This window comes from Passer montanus, unplaced genomic scaffold (assembly GCF_014805655.1).
Source record: "Passer montanus isolate IOZ18808 unplaced genomic scaffold, ASM1480565v1 scaffold60, whole genome shotgun sequence".
Taxonomy (NCBI): domain Eukaryota; kingdom Metazoa; phylum Chordata; class Aves; order Passeriformes; family Passeridae; genus Passer; species Passer montanus.
In genome coordinates, this window is record NW_024371038.1 from 1,133,208 (window position 1) to 1,161,153 (window position 27,946).

General features: G+C 40.2%; 3 protein-coding genes across 3 annotated transcripts; 2 read left to right on the top strand and 1 right to left on the bottom strand.

The window, feature by feature from the left end:
• Positions 1-1,329: 1,329 nt before the first annotated feature.
• Positions 1,330-6,882, top strand: RPF1 (ribosome production factor 1 homolog). Its single transcript, XM_039727153.1, has 9 exons — positions 1,330-1,531; positions 1,614-1,670; positions 2,787-2,867; positions 3,226-3,321; positions 4,024-4,177; positions 4,714-4,796; positions 5,709-5,890; positions 5,977-6,103; positions 6,463-6,882. Exons 1-9 carry the CDS (start codon positions 1,376-1,378, stop codon positions 6,502-6,504), a joined length of 978 nt encoding a protein of 325 aa, XP_039583087.1. The 5' UTR covers positions 1,330-1,375; the 3' UTR covers positions 6,505-6,882.
• A 921-nt stretch (positions 6,883-7,803) lies between these two features.
• GNG5 (G protein subunit gamma 5) lies at positions 7,804-11,578 on the bottom strand. Its single transcript, XM_039727154.1, has 3 exons — positions 11,399-11,578; positions 10,169-10,324; positions 7,804-8,069 (listed from the first exon to the last, which is right to left on the bottom strand). Exons 1-2 carry the CDS (start codon positions 11,477-11,479, stop codon positions 10,199-10,201), a joined length of 207 nt encoding a protein of 68 aa, XP_039583088.1. The 5' UTR covers positions 11,480-11,578; the 3' UTR covers positions 7,804-8,069; positions 10,169-10,198.
• A 2,716-nt stretch (positions 11,579-14,294) lies between these two features.
• Positions 14,295-27,663, top strand: SPATA1 (spermatogenesis associated 1; the record flags this gene model as incomplete). The annotated part of the gene is made up of 11 exons (XM_039727107.1): positions 14,295-14,398; positions 17,475-17,592; positions 19,570-19,623; positions 19,718-20,042; positions 20,152-20,397; positions 20,890-21,016; positions 21,164-21,224; positions 21,813-21,930; positions 24,720-24,889; positions 25,905-26,003; positions 26,851-27,663. Coding segments are annotated over 11 exons (1,527 nt in total), but the record flags the coding sequence as incomplete, so codon positions are not given.
• Positions 27,664-27,946: the final 283 nt, after the last annotated feature.

Genomic DNA, 27,946 nt, shown 5'->3' on the forward strand with positions numbered 1-27,946 from the left:
TTATTATCTTCCTATGTTTATGTTAACAGATTTATTTTTCCCTTTTCTAGTGAGAGAAACATAGTAAAGACAAATAGTACTTCTATATAAAATTATAGACATCAAGCTTTGAAAAAATGCTTGGGACAAATGGAACTAAACAGTCCCATTGAGGCTCAGAATTTTGCAGTCTGAGATTAAAAATGTCTCCAATTTAGAACAGGCCCTCCCAAATCCCTGAGTACTCAATTTCTATAAAATACTTTATAGTCTTTGCTGTGCAGAAACATTTGCACTCCTCTAAGCATGAAAATCAGCTCAGGAATAGAAAGCCTAATTTCTGACTTTATGTAAATTGAATCTCTAATTTGCTGTAGGAGTTCTTGTTTCATTTTAACATCAAGTTTTAACAGACTTTAAATGGAATAAAAGTAACTTTTGGGAACATTATCATCAAAACCCCTACAGTTCCTAATAAACAGGTGCTCCCCAAAACTTAAGTCACTGTGAGCCAAAGTCTGAATGTGGAAGTGTGCACATGGGCAGGCACTGCTGGGCCATGATGTTACCTGCAGTAATGTCAACCCACCAATGTGTCATGTTTGCTCAAAGCTTCCCACCTCGACAGCTAACTTGGTTTACAAAAAACACTGCAGAATAATCCCTATGAAATGCACTGATTTTATCTCTGGGTTCGCTGTCTGCTGAGCAATGAGCCCTGACATGTCGTGGGTTGAGAGAGGTGACTGTGCTCTGCGCTCAGCCTTGAGTATTGTGTGCAGGTTTGGGTGCCACAATGTAAGAAAGACATTGAACTATTAGAGAGTGTCCAGAGGAGGGCAACAAAGATGGTGTAGGGCCTTGAGGGGAAGCTGTGAGGAGCAGCTGAGGGCACTGGCTCTGTCCAGCCTGGAGCAGGCTGAGGGCAGACCTCACTGCAGCCACAAGCTCCTCGTGAGGGGAAGAGGAGCAGCAGCACTGAGCTCTGCTCAGTGACAGGGACAGGACCGAGGGAATGGCCTGAGGCTGTGCCAGGGCAGGTTTAGGTTGGATAGCAGAAGTTTCTTCACCCAGGGGGTGTTTGGGCACTGGAACAGCTCCCCAGGGCATTGGTCACATCACCAGCCTGAGAGTTTCAAGAAGCGTTTGGACAATGCTCTCTGGCACATGGTGTGACTTCTGTGGTCCCGTGCAGCGCGAAGAGCTGGCCCGATGTCGCTCCCGGATCCCTTCCAGCCCAGAACACTCCGTGACGGCGCCCACAGCGCTCCCGCCGCCCGCCCCGCCCTGAGGGAGCCGAGCCGGCCCTGCGGCCCCGTGCTGCGCACGCGCGGCGCCGCCCGGCGGGGCAGAGGCCAAGGGTGAGGGGCCGGCCCCGCCCCGCGGCAGCGGCGCCATGGCGGCTGAGGGCAGCGGGCCCGTGCCGGGGGATGGCGCCGGCCCGCCCGCCCCGGAGCGGGTGCTCTTCCCGCCCACCTTCAGCGTGTCCGAGATCAAGAACAAGCAGCGTCGGCACTTCATGTTCCTTCGCTGGAAGCAGCAGCAGAGGAAGGTGGGGCGCGCTGTTGCCGGGGGGCGGGGGAGGCCCGAGTCTGGCGGGTCTGGCTAACGGAGCGCTGTTCCTCTGCCCGCAGGAGAAGTTGGCCCTCAAGAAGAAGCGGAGGAAGGAGCGAGAGGCCCTCGGAGACAAAGTAAGGGTTCCGGCCGCAGGAGGCGGTGTGGCGGCGAGGCCGGTCCCTCCCCGCCCTGAGCGGGGCGCTGCTCGGCAGGGTGCGGGTCCTGCGGCCCTGCCCGGAGCTGGGGCTCCTCAGCCTCCTGAGCCATCGACTTGAGGGAAGCGGAGCAGTGAATACAGTGAGGGTGATGAAACACTGCAACAGGGTGCCCAGAGAGGATGCCCCATCCCTGGAAACGTTCAAGGCCAGGTTGGAGGGGCCCAGAGCAACCTCATTTGGTCCAAGATGTCCCTGCTCACTGCAGTGGAATAGATGGCCATTAAAGGTCCCTTCCAGCCAGACCATTCTCTGATTGTATGCTCTCTGTGCTCCCTGGCTGTGGTAGCCTTCAGAGACACTGTTGTCTAGCAGAGGTATCAAACAGCTGACTTCAGAAACCTTGTTGCTCCTGTGTTAAATGATGCTATAAACAGGCTGGATGAGTTTTAAACTTAATGACATAAACCACTCCTGAAAAGTTGTCTCTGATGTGATTGCTGTGGCATTTGTGTTGATATTATTAGGAATTATACTCCAGTATTAATTTTTGTGTAGATTGAAACAATCAGAGCTGACCAAACCATGCCCAGACCAGTTATCTGCTGGATTCCAAGCCTAGCTGTGAGCAAAGGTTTTGCTTCCTTCCATGGACTGATTGAAGATAGTCAGATGTGAGTTCCTGTATTACAATAGTCTCACTAGAGTAGTGTAAGTTAACATAGTAAACATTAAAGGCTATTAGTCATTAAATTCTAGATATCAAGGTTAAAACATATTGCAGTTGAAAGCAATCCTTTCCTTCCACAGAAGAAATAAAAATGGAAAGAAAGTTCCCCTGTTTTTTTGTTCTGTTTTGAAAAGTGGCATTGTTCCAGTGGTGCTTCTCTCCATCTGATGCTCTCTGGTGTCCCAATACCTGTGCATATTTTAATCAAAGTTATGTAACTTCTTTTTTAAAAGAGGCATCAAACAAATAACACTTACAGTTCTGTGTAGAAATACAAACAATATCGTGGTAGTATGAATGTGGTATTTGCAATGCATTCAATAATGACATCAATGTGTTATATTAATAAACTTTATGTATTTTAGGCACCTCCAAAAGCCGTACCAAAGACTATTGAAAATCAGCGAGTGTATGATGAAACCACTGTAGATCCCAATGATGAGGAGGTAACTGCATGTGCTAATAAGTTATCCTTTCTATTTCTAACAAGGGACATACATTCCTTGATGAAACTGAATAATCCCCACTTTCCTGTTAATCTGTTGATGAATTACTTTTTACACGTGATGGGTTTACTAAGAGGTGATGCCATTCTTTCATTATCTGTATTAAATAATTCAGTACTGATCTTGGTGGTAAAAGCTGCCCATGTTCATCACACTAGATTCTTAAAAACGTGAAAACCACATGCCTTTGGTGATTAATTACAGACTAGATCTTGTGAATTCAGATTTAGACCAGATTGAACAATTGTCCCTCAGGCATTTCCTACATGATGAATTTAACAAATTTCTGTTCTTCCAGGTTGCTTTTGATGAAGCAACTGATGAATTTGCACCATACTTTAATAGACAGACTGTTCCCAAAATTCTTATTACAACATCAGACCGACCTCGTGGGGTACGTATGTTTTACTTGGAAACCAAAGGGTTATAGGACACCAGGGTTTTCATCCTATGATTGCTACATTAAAACTGAAGATAATAGCATTCACATGGATTTTCCCTGTCATTTTATTTGGAGCCCAACAATAACCTTTTATGTGTTTGTAATCCATTGGTTTCTCTAGCACTGTTTGTTTCCTCCATAAAAAAACCCAACCTTGTGCGTGTGTTCTTGTATTGAAATGATCAGCATTGCCTGATTGAAGAGATAACTGAAATTTTTGAAAACCATAAAGTAAATTGCTTTAAAAATAAGAAAAAATACACCTCAAACAGTTTATCTGAAAACTCAGACCTGAGTTCATGAAGAAGTAGTTACATTGTATTTTGAGATGCTGTGAACTTTTTAACTTTAAACCAGTGTCCTTTATAAATAATGAGTGTGGAGAGTGCTTTTTGCATTTCCCTGCTTTTCTGTGATGGAGGAAGAGGGAAAAAAGTCCTTTAAAAATCTCTGGTGTGCTGCATTCTTTACTGCAAAAAAATTTTTTTTGCATTAACTGAAGTAATTTAATAGCTTATCTTCAAATCTTTATAGAGATACTGGAAGTAATTTATGCTCAGGGAGTGTAGTTGGAATGACCAACCCTCTGTTCTCCTGTCAGCTGAATTCAGTGCTGAATTCTGCACATTGCAATTGAACTGCCCTGTTTTGCAGAGAACAGTGAGATTCTGTGAGCAGCTGGCTACTGTTATACCCAACTCACATGTGTACTATCGAAGAGGGCTGGCTTTGAAAAGAATCATTCCACAGTGTATTGCAAAGGACTTCACGGATTTAATTGTCATTAACGAAGATCGCAAAATACCAAGTATCCTTTTGTGTACTTATCAGGGAAAGGAAACAATTCTGTCCTGTGCATCAGAGATATACTTTATTCTGTTCTCTTTCTCTTCACAGTGCAGATTACAGAGCTAAAAATCTCTGTACCAACTGGAGTGTCTGATGGCTAATGGAACTTTGAATTACTGAAGAAAGTGTGTAGATATGTTGGCACTTTTTTGTTGTTTGTAGTGCATGGATAAGCACTGTTATTATTTCAGTAAATGCATTAGTTTGATTAATTAACAAGTTTTTCTGACCAGGAAGATCCTTTTTTTTTTTTCTGACTAGATAAAATATTACTAATTCATTAAATAAGAAAGCAGTAGAGGATAACCCTTGTTAGCATGTAATGGACATCTTCAGAAAGCTGGTTAATTAGTTTGGGAATGTATGTTTGAACATACAACAAAACCTTAGGCACAGATTATGGATCTAAACCTCTTATGTAATACTTTGCATTGAATGTTCCTCTGTACATTACGTGCTTGATTTTACCAGCCTTTTCTTTAACTTGGTGCACAGATGGTCTTGTTTTAAGTCACCTGCCTGATGGTCCAACTGCTCATTTTAGAATGAGTAGTGTGCGTTTGCGTAAAGAAATAAAGGTGAGACTCAAAATTTGAAAAATTGGTTATCTCTTGGTTAATGATAAATATATCCAGTCTACTTCAACTGTCAAAACTGCATTTTGATATGATTCAGATTGATCTTGTAAATATGTTTTTTTTTGTAAGGTAACAGGAGGCTAAGGACTGGTGTATTCTACTTCATAAGCAGCATATTTCCATTTTCAAGTTTATTTGCTGTATTTCTTTACTGCCAAGTATTTTATAATCTGACAAGTATTTTTAAAATGATGTCATTAAATAGCAGTTGATAACCTACATCAGTAGGAAATACCCCATGTCTAGCATACACACAATAGGGTGTATAAAATAGCAGTGTACAAGGTTTCATTAGATGTAGTTTGTCTTGAATAAAACCTAGTTCTTGTTCCTATAGCCCTGTCACCTCTTTTTAGTATTGCTTACTTAGCCCTAAGTAATTTGCAGTAAAATGGGTTTTCTTCTTTGAAATAAGTAATCCCTAATTTGTTTTTATTAAGAAGACCATAGTCTCAGTCCCATATATCCCTAGTTTGTATGAGTACAGAGGGAATACTCCTATGATAGGTAGAGTGCATTATCTGCTATAACAGGTTCTGCTAAGAGTAAAAAATGTGGAAGAAAACATAAAATCATTTTCATTGAATTTATATTGTTGAACCAAAGAAGAGTAAAAAATACAGGCGAAAACATAAAATTATTTGTGCTTTTTCATTGAATTTATATTGTTGAACCAAAGATCCTTATGTTGCCAGCTGCTCCTTTACTTGTTTATGAACTTAGCTTGCGTTTGCAAAAATGATTAGGGCGTGTTTTTGGCCCTGTCCTCCTATTTCACACACTTCTTTGGTAAAACATTCAAATCCTTTTGCATTCAATCTCTTCTTTGTGGTGTTGTTACTTTGATTTCAGCGGAAGGGGAAGGAGCCCACGGAACACGTCCCAGAAGTGATCCTGAATAATTTCACGACGCGGCTCGGCCATTCCATCGGCCGCATGTTTGCTGCTCTCTTCCCACACGACCCTCAGTTCATTGGAAGACAAGTAGCTACATTTCACAACCAGAGAGACTACATCTTCTTCAGATTCCACAGGTGACATTTTCCACCATGCTCATTTACAAGTGCGAGAGAATACTCTTGTAACTTAATTCCTAATTTTAATTCTTTTCTTCCCCAAGATATATTTTCAAGAGTGAGAAGAAAGTGGGAATTCAAGAACTTGGACCACGTTTCACATTGAAGCTGAGGTCACTTCAAAAAGGAACCTTTGATTCCAAATTTGGAGAATATGAGTGGATTCATAAGGTATGTTTTAGTAATGATAGTTCTGCTTGGGGAGGCTAAATCTGACATGAAATGTAACCAAAAATCTTACCCTAGAAAAGGGGTATAAATGCAGTTCTCAGTGTGGAAATGTTTAACTTAAGTATTTAGAGGTATATTTTGAGAATCGTGCAAAGCGAAAACACTCTCCTGTATTTCAAGTGAAAAATAAAAATAGTAAGGACAATGAATGTCAATATACCATAACCACTTATTTGCAACTCTACTGTACAATAACCACATTTCACTGTCTTCCCTGCTGTGAAATGGAGTGGTCATCCTTGTTTGTTTCATCCAGTTGCATGAACTTGCTGGTAAACAACTTTTCTTCTAAATTTCAGCGTCGAGAAATGGACACAAGTAGAAGAAGATTCCACTTGTAAGTGAAATCTGCCAGTTGCTGGTGACCAGGAATACAGCAGCTGCTTTGAACTAGAGATGATCTTGGACTACTAATGATAATGATACTGACAGTATCTGTCTGCAGAAAGACAAACAGCAATCATTAAAACTTTCTACAGCAGCAGATAAGTAGGATCTGCCTCTCATCCTCTTTGTAGCCAACATGACAAGGACAGTGATTTTTTCCAGCTTAGCAGGAAAAACTGTGGGCTGTGTTTGAGCAATTTGTCATTTAGCTAGCACTAAGGATTTGCCAGAAGTGCTGCTGTGCTGTAGAAACAGATTATGCTTCACAACATCAAAGACCACAAATATTTTGGTTAAAGAAATTTTCAAAATAAAGTATTTCTAGTTTTACAGTTTCATTTTATTTTTTCTGTTAACCCAGACATCTTCAGTTAATCAGGTAGGAGATAAATATTTGAAACTTACTTCTAACTTATGTTATGCTGTTTCCTGACAGTATGGGGATAGTTTTCCAAAAAGGTTCTCCTATCCAGAGAACATGGAGAAGGCAGTATGCAGTCCATGAAATCCATGGTATTTTATTTCATTAGCATATTTCATTTTGCATAAAATAAGCATGTTGCTGAAGTTACAAAAACAATATGCATCACTCCTGTAGGCATCTCTTCTGTCAGTATCACATTAACAAGAGGTCTGTATACCCAAAACAGTTGAAAGGATGGGAAGGAATTCGTAAAACCCCCTTACAGGATGTTCATAAAGCTATCATCTAAAAATGCTGCTCAGTAACTATCTGAGGTCTCTGAGCAGGGTTTTCCCCATTAAAATTTTAAATATGCTTCTTCAGGCTCACAGCAACACTTGAGTTTGTATTATCTGCACATCAACTACTGTTTTGCCTGAAGTGGGTACATTCACTGGCAGCTAAAAGGTCAAGTTTTCTTTGAGCTACTTTCTTTTCATATACAGCTGTAAGTGCTTTTTCATATTTACCTAGTGAATAAGAAGGCACATAGGGTAAGTTATCTCCTAGGGTAGAATTACTCATTAAGATTAATTTACTCTGTCTTAATGTGATGTCTATGATATGGCATAGCTGTATAGCTGAATTATAAACAGTCCCAATTTTTTTTCTGTTCTATTTCTATTATGCTTCTAAGTATGGTACTGCTGGAGCCTCATTGTTCCTAAGGATTGTTAACCCCAGGCAGACTTGCAGCAGCAGAGAATATTTACACTCCTCGCTGCTCTCCAGCTGCTACAGAGATGCACTGACTGTGAGGTGCCACCATGCCCAGAAGTTAATCAAATTCTTACAGTAATTTCAAGACCAGACTAAATCAAGACACTTTTATTTTTTGCTTGGCGTATAAAACTGATTCCCATATGAAACAGAAATACATAACTAGCGTACAGTTCATCTGGAGAGGTAGATGGTAAGAAGTTTGACGACAGTAGCACTTTTAGAGTTAGATTTGGCACGTTAAAGCTAAGCTTTTTTACAGACTTCAAACCAGGCCACTCCTTGAGGCATTCTGCCCATACACACATCAGCAGGTAGGAAAAGATGCTAAAAGATCTGAAAAACAAAACCAAAATCTAGTTAGAAAGGTATCTGCTCAATGAAGCAAATCAACGAATACTTATGTTTCAGAGTATGCCATGGACAACTATTTAGCAAAATATATCCTTTTTTTCCACAGCTGTTTTATTAGTTTAAAAAAAAAACTTCGAATGAAGTCATGCCCAAAGATACAATAAGATAATCAAAGCTCTTATAAAAGAACTGAAGCTTAGTGTCTCCTTGAAACCAAACTGCTAAATGGAAGGATAGAAGAAGCTGTTCCCAGTCACTTTCTGCTCATCAAAACACCAGGTTTCTACTTTGCCTTTGAAAAGCAGGGAATTTATTGTATAACTAACAAATTACACTTCTTCCTCAGTGAGGTGGTGCTGACTGTGCAAACACAAACACTCCTGGCTCATCAAGAAAACACAAGGAATCACCTCCTTTCAGGAAGTGCCTGCAACAGATACTGCAAAGTGAAGGAGTTCCATGTATAGGTACTGTAACTAAAACAGAAATTAGTTCCATTCCAAAGGCTGTAGCAGAGAAAGAAAATATTAAGCCTTCTACGCCTTGTGTATGCAGGTGTGGTGTGAGACAGAGGAAACACTGTTTCCCTACACTCAGGAATCCAGGACTTTCTTAACCTTGGCAAACCTCAGTGGTGAACTGTATGTGTCACAGATTAAGTAAAGTTTATTTGGCTTTGTGTAAGTTTTCAGTCTATAATGCTTACAGATGATCTGATTTCTTCCTTGGATTAGTGCTTACAACTGAAGCTACACTAGTGCAGCATCTGAGAGTATTTTTTAAATAACAGTAATTAGGAAAAATTCACAACAGAAGTAACTTTAAAAGCTACAAGAACTCTAAAGCACATTTCAGTTATACTGTTGTAATTCACTGCTCAAAATAATGTGGGATGTGGTATTGCTTGTTAAACAGTTAAGGATCAACTTCTACACTGCTACTATTCTGGCCTTTAAACATGGTTATTCTGGTAGTACACACATTGGAACTATTCTACAGTGTGCTTGAGGGGAGAACAATTTTAACAATCAATCTGACTGTGGTCACCATTCTATAACGCTGCTTAACAGCACAATTTACATCTAGCAAACTACAGTTCTCTGGATGATAGAAGTCAGCTACACAACCAGGATTTTTCAAGGCTAAAACTCACTATGAGATTTGTAAGGACTCTGAACTACGGTTAACTGTGTATCAGGTGCTTTGAAATAACGGCTGTGCTCTCATCTCCAGCAGATCCACGTCAGGCGGCAACAGGAAGAGGGAGCATGGTAAAATCATCATGCATTTACTGTGGTCAAAATAACAGAGCTATTGTGACCTCTGAATTTTGGTGAAACTATTGTGGATCTAAAATTCACCTTTCTAAAGAAGTTAGCCTAAAATCTAGTCACCAAAATGGCAGACGAGTGAGTAGTGTTCCTGGTGACAGCAGTAGTGCTAATGAACCTATGAAAGTTCTGCAATGAAAATCCAAATGGGTATTCCACTGTTTCTAGTTATCTAAACTGCTGCCCCTGTAGTAGCTTAGTTGAGTGGCATATGGGCTTTTAATAGTAAATACTTCTTAAAACGTATATACTTTTTTCTTTTGGCAGAGAGGGCATCTCCCCTGCCAACAGTGGTCAGTGCTCTTCTTGGGGACCACCACCACTAATCTCTTTTTGGAATTGTTCTCTAAAAGCTTAAGAACTGAAGTCTGTTTTATCTGCTACAATCAGGATTCACCACATATGCTGTCAGGCGATTAATTCTATGTGAGAAAAGGGAAATAACACCCTTACAGAGAGGAAGATGCAGCACAGTTACTGTAAGTCCAAATAGCAGCTCAGTAGTATCTGGTCCCACCATTGTGCTACACAAACTGGTGGAAGCTCTGCAACAGCAAAGTGCTGCTCATAACACCAATGGCCAGCACATGTCCAGTACAGAGCTGTGCCCAGAAAAAGGGAGAAGGAACCAAAACCAGGGATCTAGACCAACACCAGCTGCACAAGTCAGATGTTTCTGAGTGCCTTTCATACTGCCTGTCTCTCATTTAAGTGACAAAAGAGTTTATGAATTGTAATTCAAGAACTTACCACTGAAAGATACTGAAGTAGTTCATATAATTACAAAAATGAACAAACTTTCTGGGGTCTGAATGGATTTGTACTTGATGATACTCCCGTCAGTAGGGGATCATGTTGTGCATTCTGCAGGCAGAATTGCTTCAAGTCAGCTGCTGCTTGAGAAACCTAGTTACAATAAAAGCTGCATTAGAATTCACTGAACACTCTTTACCGAGGATGTGGTTTTTACATTGCAAAGTATAAAGAATACTACTAAATTATTCTGCAGTATAGTTTATGTAGATTTTATGCAATAATTTCATTGTAGTTCTTTTGTTTCAAAGACAAAGGAAGATAAACAATGTAAGAATGAGAACAGATTTGGAAGTTTAAATTTCCATGTTAAACTTTTAAGTATGAAGGGTGACACATGAGCAAGAGCTTGGATATTACTTAAATATATGAAGATCCTTGTTCTAGCATAAACAGTTCAAAAATACTGTCTGTGATTTAACATGTTCTACTCAACTGAACTCGCATTTCAGGCTCCCTTGGAAAGCCATCCTTATGATGAGATAATGGGGTTCTGAGCACCCTTACAAGGGGTTTTTGTCATGCTGTACCGTGCTAAAAACTGATCAGTGAAACTTCTTTGTCTTGCTTTTCTTTGCTGTAACTCTGAACTTATACAACAGAACGATCAAAGTTTCAAAAAGTTGCATCTTCCACTGACACTCGGTGTGTGCAGTTTGCCCGGTTTCTGTGCCGTGCCAGGCGCGGTCTCGCCCCGGCGCGGCACAAGTTCACTGCACTCCGTGTGCCTGGCAGCGACATCTCCATCTTGCCGTGCCGGGGCCAGCCCAGCCTGTTGTGTGCCTCGCCTCGGGCGGCCGCTCCGCAGGGCCCGCAGGAAGGGCGCTGCTCGCTCCGAGGGCACGGGCGGGCAGCGCGGCCGCGTCCATCGCCCGGGGCAGCGCTCCGGCCGGGGAGCGGGCCCGAGGGGCGGCGGGGAGAGAGCGGCCGAGCTCCGGCCAGGGCTGGCGGCGGAGCGGACGCGGCTGCGCTGCCGATCCGGGCTCGCCTCGGCCGGGGAACCCCGACGGAGCCCCGGGAGAAGCCCGGGCACCGCGCCCAGCGGGGTCCGCGGGGCGGGGCAGGTGGGAGCCGGTGGCCCCGGCCCGGCCCCGGCGCGGCGGGCGCGGCCCCGGGGCGGTGAAATGGCGGCGCGTCCGCCCCGTCCCGTCGCGGCTCCGCGCTCACCTTCACGCGGGTCACACTCGCCTCCAGGCGCAGCTGCTGCACCACCTTCTTCATGGCCGCCACGTTGGAGGAGCCCGACATGGCGGGGTCGGCGGTGGGCTCGGCTCGGCTCGGCACTCCGGCACTCCCAGAACAACTTCCCGGCGCGGCCACAAGTGCCCGGACCGCGGCGCCTGCGCAGCCGGGGCCGCTCCGTGCGCCCGGGACGGGACCCGCCCGCGGGCGCAGAAACAACCCCCGCCCTCACGGCCTGAGGGTGGCACTGGCCGGGGAGGCGGCTTTCACACCAAGGTGGCGAATGTTGGTGATAATATCCACTGGGTTCCAAGTTTGGAGGTTATGTTGAGATGCAATGAATGAAGTTCCTAACTTAGTTCGTGCTGGCAGTTTGAGTGCTGCTGTAGCCTGGAGGATCAGTTTGCTAGTCCCCGCTCATTGCAGAAAGTGCCCTGGGGCGGCAGGGAAGTGGGTGACATGCGAAGGGCAGCATCTCTCCTGCCGGCTGTGCCTGGGAATGACGGGGCAGCGATGGGTGCCACGCTCGGGCCTTTGGCGGCAGCTCGCCAGTAAAGACACGGGCCCTGTTAAGTAGGTATTTCCCACTGACATCAAGAAATCTCTCTCTCAAGAGTGAGATTTGGAAGGTCCGGTCACTCGTACTCAAGAGCAGGTGAATTAGAAGTAGCTGGGGTAGAGGCAGGAGGAGTAGGGAGATCTGTTGAGAGCAGAACAGCACCTGAGTTCAGCAGGTGAAAATCCAGAGCAGGTTTGTAACCTCAGAGGGGCTGGGAGAGCCTTCACAGCAAGAGCACCAAGGAAACTCCTAACAAAAAGAGGAAGATGGAAACAAGGTTTTTAGCAGGGCCTGTTGGAATAGGACTGGGGGAATGGTTTTAACCTAAGAGAGAGTTGCTTAGAGATGAAGTTTTTTTTATACTAAAGATGGTAAAAACCAGGAGCAGATTAACCAGAGAGGTGGGAGATGCCCCACCCCTGGAAACATTCAAGGTCAGATTGGACTCAGGGGTCTGTCAACCGGGCCAGGTGGGAGGTGTCCCTGCTCACTGCAGGGCTTGGACTAGCTGACCTTCAAAGGTCCCTTCCAACCCAAACCGGTCCATGATTCTATCACAATGTTGGGACAGAACCACCGTTATAATTTATGGAAGTATTTTTCTGACATGGTTACCCAGTGCAGTCACGTTTCCTCAGAACACTGCATTTGGCTGACAAAATGTGTTTGCTGCAGTTCACAATCATTCACTTTATCAGATCCAGGTCCTGCAAGAATCGCGTTTTGTGGGGGTTTAGGTCTGTGTCTTTAGGAAAACAGTGGAATTGTGTAGAAAATTGTATACTATCAAAATATTTTTATGAAAGGGAGAAAACGTTAAGAGGAAATGCTCTATGGCAGGTCTCTTAGAGGTGCATGGCTATGATTTAGCAATTCCCCCAGTTACTTAGGTGATAGTCACTTGTGTGGAAGGTGTGGTTGATTCTGTTTGCAGTTAGCTGGAAGCTTTCTGCCTCAACATAGACACAACTTCTGTTTTTGTAAGTGGAATGAAGATCAGTAATTGAAAAAAGGATATTTATGGAGGAACTTCTGTCATAACAGATTATCATGAAACTCATTCTTAAAGAATGCTTCAATCAAGAAGAAAATTAGAAAGCCCACCTGGCATTTGCTGTGGTCACATAGAGGGACCAACATGTCATTGAGTCAAATGAGACCTCAAACTTCACAGGTGAGAGTTTTTGTACTTTTCCACACAGATTTTTTAGATTTCACAAACAAAAAATAAGAATACATTAAAATAAGAATACCTGAGAGGGAAGAAAGGTGTGCTTTTAAAATAGTATATATATATATATATATATAAAGAATTATTCTATAGTTCATATTAAGTAACTCAACACTTACAGAAATATTTAATATAGCTAATTTGCATGGCTTTTAGTTAAAGGGAAATGTGCCATCCTTGTCAATACTATCTGACTTTTACTAAAAATATCAAGAGCTGGAAATTAGCAGTGCAACAACTACCACGGGTCCGAACACAGCCCAAGTGAACCTTGCTCAGCTTAGTTCTTCTTTTTGCAGACATTAGCAGGAACATTTTTTGTGTTTCCAAGGTAGCTAATATTATTAAAACCAGTCAGGAATATTTTTAAATTTTTTTTTCTTGATAACACAATAAAGTTGTGGTGCTATTTGAATCAAACTTTCAGGGCTTTGCATTTTTAATGAGATAAACAAAGGTAGGATTTCAGCAGAGGGATTCTTGTAGTCATGACACTCTCCAGAGTATCAGCTGGTTTTGGTGAAATCTCTCCATTGCTGTCACAGTGATACACAGCAGTAGCACAGGCTCTCTGTTATCTCACTTCCATTGGGGAGCTTGTTCTAATGCGACTTATTTTGTTGCTGTCAGCTGGCACTCAGTCACAAATTACTCTGCTGTCACTGTTCTCACAATCTGGTCATCTCTGTGAGACAGCCTCCCTGTTCTAGTACCTGTGCTAATACCAAAGGAACCATTCCTGCTACACAAATTGGAAGTCCAAAAGTAAACAAAACCAAGTGTGTAGGAAGAGGATGATAATACATTTACATCTGTTCTTTTTTCTAGCTGTTGGAACTTCATGTTTTTTATGTCCCAGCAGAAGTGTGGAACTTCAAGCTGAATACAGTTTCTGTAGCTCTTACTAGCAAATTCATCTCAGCTGGATTGTCTCACAATCTGTTCATTGCTTGAGAGGGCCTCCCTGTTCTAGTCCCTGTGCTAATACCAAAGGAACCACTCCTGCTACAAAAATTGAAGTCCACCTAAACAAAACAAAGTGTTTAAGAAGAGGATGATAATACATTTACATCTGTTCTTTTTTCTAGCTGTTGGAACTTCATGTTTTTTATGTCCCAGCAGAAGTGTGGAACTTCAAGCTGAATACAGTTCCTGTAGCTCTTACTAGCAAATTCATCTCAGCTGGATTTATAAGGTGAGTGTAGTTTTAGGTTTCATGTACATAGTAGGTCCTTCACGCTATCCTTCAGTCCAACTTTTAGTCCAACTGTTGCTCTTGAGAGCACAATTACATCTGCAGCAGAAATTTGTTGTCTAATTAAATTTCTGGGGTGCAAGTGGTGACCATAACTAGCATTATGTTAATTTGTATTGTATCAGACTTAGCTCCCTTGCAGCCCATGGTGTAGACACTGAGAAGCAGTTCCAGAGTGGTGCTAGTATTTCTGTAGAATGATTTACATTGTAAATCATTTCTCCCTCCTTGAGCCTGATTATCAAAAGCTGGAATTCTTCTGGGCAATAGGCCAGCTTCAAGAGAGTGGCTTGATGAAGACAGGATAGCCTGTCAGTTCCCAGGATCAGGGGGATGATGATCTGAGCTCTCTCATTCCAGAGGAAGAGCTGAAGCCTTGTTTCTCAAGGGGAAGCATTATAGCCCATGAACCAGCAGCATTTCCTCTTTCTTCTTCAAAGAAGAAAGTGAAAGGCTATAAGAACACCATGTACAGTGTGTGCTCTCAGGTAGCTGTTTAAAGGACTTAGTGAAAGAATACCCTGGTTCCCAGTCCTAGGCTCAAACCTGGCACAAGGAGTTGTATTTTTCATCTGTCATAACTTTGAAAGTTTTTTTAATATTTCTAAAACACATTGCTCACAAAATCTAGTATCTAGTGTGAGGAGAAGTTGGATAAAAATCAAATAATGTAAATATGTGTATTGAAACTGAGCTTTTACATACACCTTGTCTACATCTGTGCAAAACCTGTCCATTCAGCTAAAACTGCAGGGAATAGAGGTTTTAATTAGTTTAAATTGAGTATTGTATTATTCACTTTAGACAATATACAGTGTAGTTGAAAAGACTGACAGCAATCAGGTAGGAGCATGTAGGGCAGAATATATTCATTCTCACAGCTGCTTTTGTTGAAAGGCTGCTCAAAACCAGAGAAAATAAGTGCATATACCCATTTTCTTTGCTGTTCTAGTCTCTAGCAGAGGTACAGAATACATGTCTGAAGTGGTAACTTCATTTCACAGCATGGACATCTGCCACTGCCCTATATTTTCTAGTATAAATTTATTTCACTGAGGCATCAAATTAAATTATGATCCTCACTGATTTCAGTGGGTTTATATCTGCCTGGATATTGTTGCTTGCCAATGACTCTTAGATAATTGCTAATTAATTCTTCTATGGGTACTATGCAGTGTTGCAGTACATTAGCATTAACATAACTAGTAGCTGGCCAGTGAATCACTGTCTTCAAAAATGAAAAATATTTTTTTAAACTTCTTTTATTGTAATCCAGGAGAGGGAATGGCAGTCTTGCTGGTACTCCTGTGGCTTGGACGCTGTTGATAGCTCTGTTGTTCAGTCAGCTTGACAATCCTGGTGTTGTCTGAGTCAGCTTTCCAAAGAATTCCTAGGTCAAAGTACAGGCCATTTCCATTAGCTGGGAAATTAGAGGAAGATGTTAAGGGTGTAATTGTCTATGGCTCTGAGTTCTTGTTCCCCTAAATTTGATTTCTTAGCCTCTGTGAGCTCTTTTTTTTCATTCCTCATTCCTCACTACAGAAGCCAAACTTTTATTCTTTCTAGATGAGATGGCTGCAATGAACTCTTGTTTGCATTACATTTGAAGGGACACCCTGAAGCAAGTGACTTGTATGTGACTGTTTTCTGCCAGCCAGTGGCAGCAAGTGACAGACTAATATTATTGCATTTTCCTAGCAGCTGCACTGGCAAATAATTTTGAGATAAATTTCTGCCCTATATCTCAGGATCTGGAGATCCCCCATTATACATTGTAGAAGTGTCCACTCTGCAGGCTTTGGTCTCCTCTGCCTCGTGCCTGTGCTCCAGGGCACTTTTATGATCTTGAGGAGGGTCCTCTAAGTTCAAGGTATTTGAAAGAATACAAGGCAAGCATTGTATCCCACTGAAGTATTGTGTTTATGAGATGAAAATGGCAGTGTTTTTCTACATGCTTGAGGTGTGAACTGAAGGCCTATAGGGCTGCTTGCAAGTGTAAACAAACCTTGACAGGGTAATGTTGAAGACCTGTTCAAATGGAAGAGCTGGCAGGTTCCTGTCTGTACTGGTTGCTAAGAATGGCATGTGCTATCCCCCAAGCTGTGCCTGTGCATTGCTTGGGGAGTGAGAGCTGTCTGGGCAAAAATCATCCTACCACTTAATCAGAGTGGCTGATTAACAGTCTCAGGCCTGCATTTGTTCCCTGTTTTTTTATATGGCAGCTTAGAACAATTAGAATTGCTTATGCTGTGCTGCAGTGCTTTGGTATGCCTCTGGCACATTTGGATTTATGGTGCAGAGATGCTCTTTATTCTGTAGTAATTTTTCTACTGAGCTCATTACCTGAATATTTGCATACTTTCAAGTAGTACATTAAATGATGCAATTCATATTTCTGTCAGTATTCTCATCCTCAAATTGTGGTGGAAATGTTCACGCTGCATTGTTTGGTTTTTATTTAAAATACATTTGCATGCACACATGCACACACCCAACTGCAAATTTGTGCTGGAAAAGACAAAAGCAAAGGAATGTGCCTGCTGCTTGAAGTGGGCATTGCTGAAGGCTCCTCTGGCCCTGGGTGCTTGAAGGGAATAATGTTCAACAGTCCTGGTCCAGCCCCATGAAACTGTGTCATTTAAGTGGAAACTGTGTCACTTATATGGAAGTGCACGACTGTAGCTTCCAGTGGTGTCATTCATCTGCAGATGAGCAACAGCATTCTGAAGAAGTAAATTTCATACTTTGTCTGCTTTCATATTCTCCCTTTGTATGGGGCTGGTCCAATGAGAGTCTGGCTGGTTAATTTAGGACAGCCCTTACAGTGCAGTGTTCTGAGTGCCACACCAAGACCCTCTGGCCTTGCTGTAACTGGGTTCAGTTCTAGCACATAGTTCCCAGATTTGGTCATTCTGCCTGTGCAAGCCAGCACGTACAGACCATTATCTTCCCCCTCCTACTAACTAGCCATCATTATTTGATCTTACAGATGTATTAATGAGTGACAACATTCTAGGGTGTCTCCTCACATCACATTAAGAGTGCTGCGGGGGAGGCTTGGAGAGTACCTGGGTGGAGTGACCATTGCAGATGAATTCAGATTTTTGAAATGCATTGGGAGGAAACTAGCAGTGGTAAGTTAATTTTTTTTTCTTTAGTGCTCTTCTGTTTTATAATGTAAAGCAGAGATTTCATTCCTGCAGATGAGGTAATATCACACAAAGTAGAGATAACTTTAGGGGCACTGTTAGCATTTCTTTTAAACATGCTGCAGCATAAGCTCCTGTCAGAGAACAAAGGCAAAGCTGGACAGTTGTATTAAAAGTGCCCTTTAAAGCAACAGGTGTAATTAGTTGCCATCCAGTGAAAATATAATGGTTTTGGTAAGTCCATGGATTAAATATGATAAATCTGGTTGCATTAAAAAAAAAAAACAAACCCATAAGGCCATTACTACTGTACACAGTTGGGAATAATTCAGTTGACAAATTTTCAATGGAAGCTCAGTCAGAGTTCCTCTAATGGCTCCTGCTCTGACCTGCCCAAAAGCATTTAAGACATCATTCTCTGAATGAAAACTCCTCTGGATGTTCCACTGTTTTGTCCCATAATACAGTCTGAAATGTAAGTAATAAAACCCCTACATGTGTGAGTCATAACTATTCCTCACATCAATTCTACATATATATCTTACAAAGTTTAGCTAAAGATTGAATAAACTTCAAAATTAGTCCAACTGAAAGTTTGTTCATGTAACACACAAAGATTTAAGTAATTTATGTAAATATAGAATACTTTTTCTATGTCTCATTTCACCTCTTTCTCATGGATTTGTAAATTAACTACAAGCAGGAAATTTGGTGCCATTCTTTATTTCATTTCTAGTTGAATTATCACTAAAATTACTCTCACAGAAGACTAGAATAAATACTAAATCATATGCAAAAACTAGGTGGAAAAACATGAAAAGAAACTTAAAAGACACAATCCAAATTGGAAAGTATGCATGTTTCCAGTGAATTGAGGTCCTCTTCACTGGATGATAATAAGTAAGATGATTAATTTTCTTCTCCACATAGTTCAGAAATAAATGGAGACATTTTCCAGCCTTTATAATGTCAGCAAATGAATAAAATATTTTATGTTAATAGAGAATTAAAGATAACATGAGGATTTATAGAGCCAAATGAAAGATATAGTGTTTCTTTGAGGTATTTACTGTTGTTTGATGTTTAACTTTATAACAAAGTGTAAAGCAATAAACCAACTGCTTTATTTGTTGTTTAGGGTCATGGTAACCTCATTGAATTACATCTCCATGATCAAATATTTGTGGAGTGTTCTCTCTCCTTAGTCTTCTGTTTCACAACTCTAACAATGTAAGCAGAACTAAGAGCTGTGCCCTACTTGCAAGCAAGGGTCTTTTCAATGAAAAGATAAACTAAAATCGTGTTCATTTGCTCTTCCTTTTTTGCACATAACCTGTGTGTTTAATTAAATATAATTATTTGAATGTAGGCTCAGATTTCTTTTCCTTACATTGGAGCACATCTTTCAAATATATATTGACTATTTTAGACTTTGTTTTTAGGACAACTATTGAAATGTGAAAGTGTATGTCACAAAAAATATGAAGGAAAATGACAAATACAAGACAACATAGGATAATATTAGATTTTTTTCCATATACATTCAAGATTTTGCAATACTGTATTATGGAAGTAGAGAAAATTATGTGAGACTCAGCATTTCTGTCCAGATTCAACTTGAAGCAACTTTTGACAAAGAAAGTTGTAAATTTTCTTTTCCTGTGACTGTTGGATCGTTTGAACCACAAGAGAAAGTGCAAAGGATAAAGAACCATTCAGTATATGCATGTAATCTTGTGGGTCTGATTAAGATTTTGAAAAATAGGCAAAGTTTCAGAACCTCTGTCAGAAAATACAAATGTACTCTGAGATACTTTTACCTGATAAGGTCACTACAGTTTATAGTGATGGTTGTAAAAGCATGCAGTGTGTAAAAATGACAATAGAATGCATGTGTCACATGCAACACTATGGATGAAAAAAGTATTGTATTTGTTGTGTTTCCATACTTTATCTTCCAAGGTGAAAGCAAAGCAGGAAACAGAACTGGAACTGAAGTCATTTGCTCCTCCTTATGTAAGTACTGAATGGCTTGTTAGGTACCATTTTCAGAAATTTTACTTTGCACGTTTTCTATGTCCTGTCTGATGGATATACTCTGTAATTTCAGGCACTTTATCCTGAATTATATTTATTACCTGGAGTGGAATATTTTGAAGATGTTTATCCATTGCTATCATCACCTCAACAAAAACATCACATTAGTGAAGAAGCTAATAGGTTTGGTCATGGATCAAGATTATCCAGCCTTTCCCAACAGAAACCTGGAAAAGGCAAACCATTTTTAGAAAGTGTACGAAGCAGGCATTGGGTAGAAAATCTGGAAGTGCCCAGTCCTGTGAAATGGGGTGAGAAAGAGCCTGTTCCAGTTTCACACACAAACAATAAGCAAAACAATAACAACAGGATTCCAGAAAAACAGTTTGAAGAAAAAGGTAAGCTTAACCACTGTAGTGAAGGAGGGTGATGAATAAGAAGAAAAATAAATATTATGGTTAACATTTACAGTTAAATAATATCTGTTTCATATTATCATTTATGCAGATCAAAGTGGATCTGATGGATCTCCCTTCACACCAAGCCATTCAAATCCTGCAGACCAGGAGTCTGGAAAGTGTGAACTGGTATTACAGACTTCTGAGCAGAATCATCTCAGCCAAGATCAAGAAGCCTGCAGTGCTCCTAAGTGGAATGACAAAGCCAAAGGAACTGCTCTTACTCATGAAAAACACAGTGATGAACAAGGCCAGGGTCACCAAAGACCCCAAAATCCCATTAAATATCAAAAGGGTACACATGTTTGTTTGGGTTTTTTTTGGTGTTTTTGTTTTGGTTTTGGTTTTTTTTGTTTTGCTAAAGCAAAGTAAAGCTAAGCTTTAAGAAATCTGTAATTAAAGTGTAAGTTGCAATAGCACTATGAGAACAATATTCCATTTTTTAAAATAATGATGATATCTTTCAAAGAGATGTGGTTTTACCTTGTGAGTCCTTCACTATCCCTGTGTGCTGATATACAGAAACACTTTACTATAGTTGATACATTTGCCTAATCACCAGAATTAGTCAGATATAAATTCTAATAACAAGAATACCTTTTTTCCCCCCTTGATTTCTTTCTTCAGTTATTCATGGAGCATTTCCAAATCCTAAAGATAACACCACTTGCTGTATTGATTCACTGAATTTCCAATACAGGTTGGAAAGTCCAGTCATTGACAATCAAACCAGCCTGATTTTTGCAAGTGTAATCTATGTATTTTTGTCATCACTATCCTGTCACAGAACTAGCAAACATGGAAAATAATGAGCACCAAAAAGATACCAAATTAAGAAGAGACAGAACACGAGATGCTGAAATTCTTAAAATAATGGAAGACCAAACTACAGATTATGTCTACAAAAAACAAAGGTTAGCAATAATGCATCTCCTAAAATAATAGATAATATTAATTCACCGATACAAACTTACTTTATGGACTTCAAATAAGTAAAAGAAAAGGAGGGGAAAAAACATTTTGGTCAATGAACTTTCACTTCTTTTTTGATTTTATCTTAGCTTGCAGCAAAACAGAACTAAGAGAACTAGAGTTGGTCTTGGTGAAAAACTGGATAATCAGGTATGTTTTTCAAGGTAACATTCCTAGTAATCTTGAGCAATAAATATAGTCCTCCACCTAGAAACAGTCTAATTTTGTAAGACTGGTGACTCGTTATAAACATGAAAGATTTGAGAATAATTGAGAAAAGTTTAACCATGCACTGCTACTTGGCAGATTTTCTATGAACATCAACTATATTTCTAAACAATTAAAATCTGCAATGACAAATTTTAGTTTAGAAATTGGCAGTTTTTGATTACACAATTAACAAACCAGGTGGCCATTTTAGGGCCTTTAGTTCCTGGTCTTGCATGGGACTGTCAGTGACTTGGGGGTTATGGCCAGGGACAAGAGCCAGTAGCAATAGTCTGTAGTTTTGTCTGTATGTTCTCTGTGATGGAAGTGTCCAGTGCTCTCATTTTGTTTGCTGACATCCAGCTGTTTGTAATTCAGTGGTCATGGGTACTGATAACAGAATAAAAATGCCTACCTGCAGAAGTAAAATTCAGCCCTCTCATTCACTCAGGCCACTTTCAGGGCATGTGTCTCATGTAACTATTCAGGATTATGGTTCTGTACTTATAGTTGTGTCTTTTTCCTCTATAGGCAGATGAAAACAAGAAAAATCATCTTACTTGTCCTAAAGAGTGTATTTCAGCTCCTGGTCCACCTTTTTTGGCACTTACTGTAAATCCAGCTCAAGTTCCTGTAATTCAGGCAGCAAGTGAGTACATGATTCCAAGAAATTGCAAGGAAGTGAACTTTTAATCAAGACTGAAGAGTCAATGAAGACATAAATACCTACACTATACATGCATTAATTCACAGTATTGTTACAAATTTTAATTTATGAATAGAAAATTCCAGGTATTTATGATTGCATGGGCTGTCCTAAAGCTTGGCATGTTCCCAGCACTAGAAAACCCAGCTTGTCAAGTGGATGGAAGGATAAAAGGAGGGAGATCAGATAAAATACTGCAGGCTCAAGTGAGAATGTAGCAAAGAAAATCACAAGTAGTGTTGCTGAGGAGGAGGATAGTGAGAAGTTAAGTGTTAGACCTATTGTTGCAGACTAGTGGAAGTCTGAGATACTGTCCTGCAAGCTGGAGTTTAAGGCAAGATTTCTCTACAGTTTATATTGCAATGTATTTTAAGCAGGAAACAGTCTTTTGGAGGCTTTTTTGGCAAGAGTTTGCAATGTATGGAGTGAATATATTTCTTGATTACATAGTTTTAGTGATACATTGTCTAAACATATAGAAAGATGTTTGTTTGCATGTGTGTGCATGCTGGATTTGCCCCTTTTTCTAAAGCACCAGCCCTTCTGAAAAGTTAGAGTAAAATGAAGTTGTTTCTACTTCTGTTTGTTCTGACAGAGCTTTTGGCATAATTTGTGATGAGTGCATTACAAAAGTCTTGACTGATCCATTGTACTTAGAGTATTCAAGTGCTTGCTAAATATAATTGTGATATCTTTAGAAAACAAAATGGCAGAACAATTACAACAAATGAAGGAAGACAGAAGGCACATGGAAAAAAATAGAGAAGAACTGAGAAAAAAAGCTAAAGGGCTACTGGAACAAAATAAGCTGAGGAGATACCATGGTACACTTTTAATTTATTTTTGAGTTTGGAGTGATTGAGAAATTACACTGAAACCAATGTGAAAATATTTGTCTCCTTGGAGCTTAATTACAGAGAGAGCAGTTTGCTAACCAACAGCTCCAAGAAGACTTATTTTGTGTAATAGCATGCTAGAAAAATTCAAGGTTGCAATATTTCCTTCCCCTCTTTTTTTTTTTTTTTTTGTGCCACGTCTTATAAAGTTAAGGCTGTTCTGGCTTTCATAAACTATTCAAGTTGTGTCTCATGTATGTGCAGTGCTCAGAGAGCTACTGCAGGCTGCTTCTCTCTGAGGCCCAGGGCAGCTTGGCATATTGTAATCCTGCCTTTAGCTTACAAGGTGCTTACAGAGGCTTGTACTGTGTTGATAAGGCTTCAGGTAAATTGCAGCATGATAAGTTTTGTTCCTCCTATCCAATGGTATTCAGCTTATGACATGGAAGTTCCAAGCCTGTTGTGACAAGCTTGACAAACCTTGGTTTTTAACAAGGTCAAATCTCATTGAAATTTCATACAGATTTTCTTAATAAAATTATTTTCAAGTTTATATTTAAAACTGTGTCCCTTAAGTCATATCCCAGTTATACGGAGATGAAATTTAATAATTTTGATATTTTGAGAGCTTTCTGTTTGTGCTTAAATGTAGCTAAGTCATTACAAGTCCCAAATATTTCTTGTAGCTCACTGGAAGTTATTCTTTCAGTTATTCTCTAAGAACATGGCTGCACTGCACCCTGCAGTGTGGGGAATTTGTATTTAAAAAACCCCAAACTTGGGTGTGTGAAGCAGTAACTCTGTAGTAGCATGGAGCTGCAATTCAAGCTAGAGATAAAGCCCTAAATGGCATCTGCATTGCCTTAAATTATATTATCCAGTTAGGTAAAACAAAGGTTATTTCACAAGGATTCAAACAGCTTCTGCAGGTTCTGTAGGAAGCATCTGTACCTCTCAATTTTTTCAATTTTTTTTTAATCAAACCTGTACAGTTTTGTAAGTAAGGGCAGGCAGCAAGCATGTTTCTTTACAAGATATTAAAGAAAGAGCATTTTCTGCAGTAACAGCCAGCTGAGTCTGTATTTAATATCCTCCTGAGACTGCCCTGCTGACAGGCACTCTCAGTTACCTGGCACAGAGTCATCCTCCACCAGCTGAGATCTTCTGGGTAAGTTTCAGTTGTCCTGCTTCTATAAACTATGCCTTGAAAGAAGGGATTCATTAAAGAACTGCAGGTATGCAGTGGCCATGAGACTGCCACAGCACATACAGGGGCATTCATGTGCCCCCTCTTGACAGCACACTGACAACATAGGAGGGATCATAGTGAAGTGTGAAGGTAACTAACTCTTTCCCATAATTTTGAATGTCAAATTGAAGCTGCTCAAAATCTCTGGCCATGAAGAGCATAAATATGGCCTAAATCTACAATGCTTCATTTTCTGGTACAGTAGAGCTGTGGGCTTCAGACTGTGCTGGGCATACCACTCTTCACAGGAGCACTTAGGAGCTGCAGAACAGCCAGGCTGAATAAACTTTGGGTTTGGACACTGTGTTTTATCTCAGTGGACAGATAGAGCCTTTTGTTACAGGTATATATGTGAAAATTCAGTTGCATTTAGAGTGAATGTAATTTTAATGAAGATTTTTTTCACTGAATGTTTATTTTAAAGAAACCTCCTGCCATGTTTCAGAGTGTGCATTGGCCAGCTGCAGCTTGTGAGGTGAGCTGGTCATGACTGTCTTCACTAAATGCTTATTTTAAAGAAATCTCCTGCCATGTTTGAGTGTGCATTGGCCAGCTGCAGCTTGTGAGGTGAGCTGGTCATGACTGTCTTCAGCAGATCTTACAATAAGGTGAACAAGACCAAACACTGTTACTGTTTTCCTGTGCAGTTCGTGAGGCATGGAAGAAGAAGTACTTTGAAACCAAGAAAGCTACAGTTTCACTAGAGGAGACTTTAAACAAACTGCAACAAGATTTAGAGCTTTACCACCAGAAAATGCTCCTGCAATTGGAAGCCAGGGAGAGCCAAAAACGACCAAACAAAACAACAGCCTCCAAGGTATTTGCTTGTATTATTTATTATCTCTTTTTTCACAGTCTGAACTTTTTTGTAGAAAATATAAATGAAAGAAACAGATTTATCACCAACCAATGACTTGTAAACTAGCTTTAGCTCAATGATCTGAGGGACAGAGTTCCTTCAAGCCATTTGTCTCAAAAAGTCTGCAGAAGTGCTTGAGTCTGAGCATTTGTTTCTTTCTGCTTTCTGTTGGTAGCTTTTTGTAACAAAATCCCCTTCTGTTCAGTATGGTTAATGGATTGTTCAGTTCTACTTTGTTTCTATCATCCAAGATTTCATCCAAGGAGGCAATGAATCTTTGGAGCATGCAAAATGTATCTGTAGCTTTTGAAGTTGTTGCACTTCAAGTGTTGTGCAACTGTGAGTTTCACAGGAAGTTCAGAGGGATTAAAAGGAGAAAAGATAAAAGAAAAGGAGGAAACACCCTTTCCAACAGTTGTCTGCTAATTTTCTAAATACATTAATGGAAGCAAGGCTGTTGAGAAAGCAGATGCTAGCCTAGGAAAAATAAATGTCCCTTTCTTGCATCTGAAAGGTACATGTACAGTCTAAGAGTGTATATTATATACAGACATGCATTATTTCAGCTATCTTGAAATATCTACAGAAAAAGAATATGAATGGGCTTGACATTGCATTACTGGCTGTGTTCAGACACTTTATTGGTCCTTTTGAGGGGCATATCAGGGGTGGGATTTTTTTGGTCTCCCTGGCCAGGCACAGAGAGGCCTTACATGAAGGGCAGGCACAAGGCACCGTTCCTACAGCAGCTCTGAAGTGCCAGCACCCCAAAAAGGAGCCAGGATTTACAGAGCAGGCTGAGCACAGGGGCGCTCCCCAGCCCTCCTGAGCCACGTGCAGCCAGGCAGGCATCAGCCACGAGGGAAGGCAGGAGCTGGAAAGAGGTTGTTAGAGGATTGCTTCTGAGTGGTGAAGTAATACCCAGTGAGATGCACTAATGCTGCACTTTGAGGTTTGTTGTTGTTTCACACAGAATTACACAATCATCCGGATTGCTACAGTGCAGCACGAACTCCATCAGCTGAGGAGGAAGCTAGATGATACAAAAGTGAGACTCCTAATAGAAATTAAGGTACTGTGCTTTTTAATTAGAACAGTCAAAATGTGGCAATGTAAAAAAAAAATAGAAATCTCAATTATTAGATCATGTAAATATTTTCTAAACAATATTTGCTTGTTTTATGCTGTTAGTTTTAAGGTGGTAGGTGTTGTGACTTTAGCATTTGAGCTAAATTACTCCAGAACACAGGTTATCAGATGATTTGGAATGTATGGCATTCAAACAACTTAGATACTCAATGTACTATGTAAGCTAAAGTTCACAATCTTGTTCATAAAATTCCCATTTCATTCAAAAGGTAATTGAAGAAATACAGCTGGTGTGGTGAGGCACTGAGCAGTAATAAATAGACCATGGCTAAAGAAAAAAAAATGGTATAAAGAAAAACAAAACAAAAAAATGTTTAAAAAGGCTGTCTAAGCAGATGGCAGACCTCTTCATCTGCTTTATTCCGTATCAGTGTTGCCCATGACTCTTTTTGGAAGGAAGAGGTAGTATAGCCTTCACACTGGACAGCTTTCCAGCTCTGAAAGCTTGAAATAGGAGTGTTCTACATCACAGAGATTGCCCATACTCCTGTTTACTGGGTACTCCAGGGTGGTTGTAATTATTATGACTCCTCCATTATCTAGCAAGGAGTGGAAAGAACAACTAATTTTCCAGTTGTCTCAAAAACATCAGGGCAAAGTACAGAACAAAGTGGTGCTAGAACATGTAAAATTTCAAAGATGAAAGATGTATTCTGTATTCAGCCATCCTGTATAAAATTCAGTCTTAGTTATATAAACCTATATGCATGTCAGCTCCAAAAAAAAGCTTCCTTAAATTGCCATTCCTTAAATGATGGGTTCTTTTGCAGATGAGAAAGCAGGCAGCATCTGATTTACGAGTACTGAAAGCGGAACTGACACAGAAGAAGATTCATTCAGCTTTAATTCTCCAGCCCAGAAAATCAGGAATTTAAGAACACTAACATCTGTGAAGTGTACAGCAGCTCTCTAGTGTATGTAAAAGAGAATTTCAGAGCATTTGTTTGTATGTTCTTGAAGTTACTTTGTAAAAAAACATTAACTGTATAAACGTTGTGGAATTTGTATACTAGGTGACTGAGGTAATGCAGCTCACTTCTTTTTAAATCTCACTTACTGTAAGATTAGTCAGCTACTTAAACATGCAGTTTAAGCTAGTAACATGTCTAAAGCAAAGCTGTTATCTTTAAAGCGCAAATTAGTTAATTGTGTAACATCCCAGTGGTATGCTGATGTTCTCTGATTAACTACATAGCTACTAAGAAATAAACCTAAAATCTGTAACCTCCTGTTCTTATTTTCAGGCTCACACATTCAATTTTTTAGAAATTATTAAAATACAGTTTCTGTAGAACAACAGCAACAGTTATCCTTTATTTGGCTATTTACTGGAGTATGTTTTTGCCATTATAAATATGCCTATCTATAAACTACCAATGTATCATTACTGTATTATTATGAAGCATAAACAAAATCTCAGATAATCTCACTTTATTCCATATCTAGCTGGTTTTGTTCCCTCTCTTACTAGGAAAAGCACATGGACATTAACTGTCTTCTGTAGTTTGAAAGCTTGCCTGAAATCTTTCTCTTGGACTAGTATAAAGATGATCCTGGTACAATTTACACTCTTCAGTGTTCTGCCTTTCCTTAATTCCAAGGTCATGCATACTCTGAGATTAACAATTCCCTGAAAGAGAAATCAGAAACCTCTTCATAGGAATTTTTTTCTAGCTCTGCTGTTTGCCTCTTTCCAAACAAGATGTTATTATATTAAGCAAAAGAATAACATGCTAGGAATTAATCTCAGCTAAAAAGCTATCAAGGCTTTATTTATTACTGGAAATTAAACACTCATGGGAAATAAGTTATGGGATGAGAAAATTATGCAGCTCTCAAAAGCACTACCTTAGAAAAGTCTTGAGT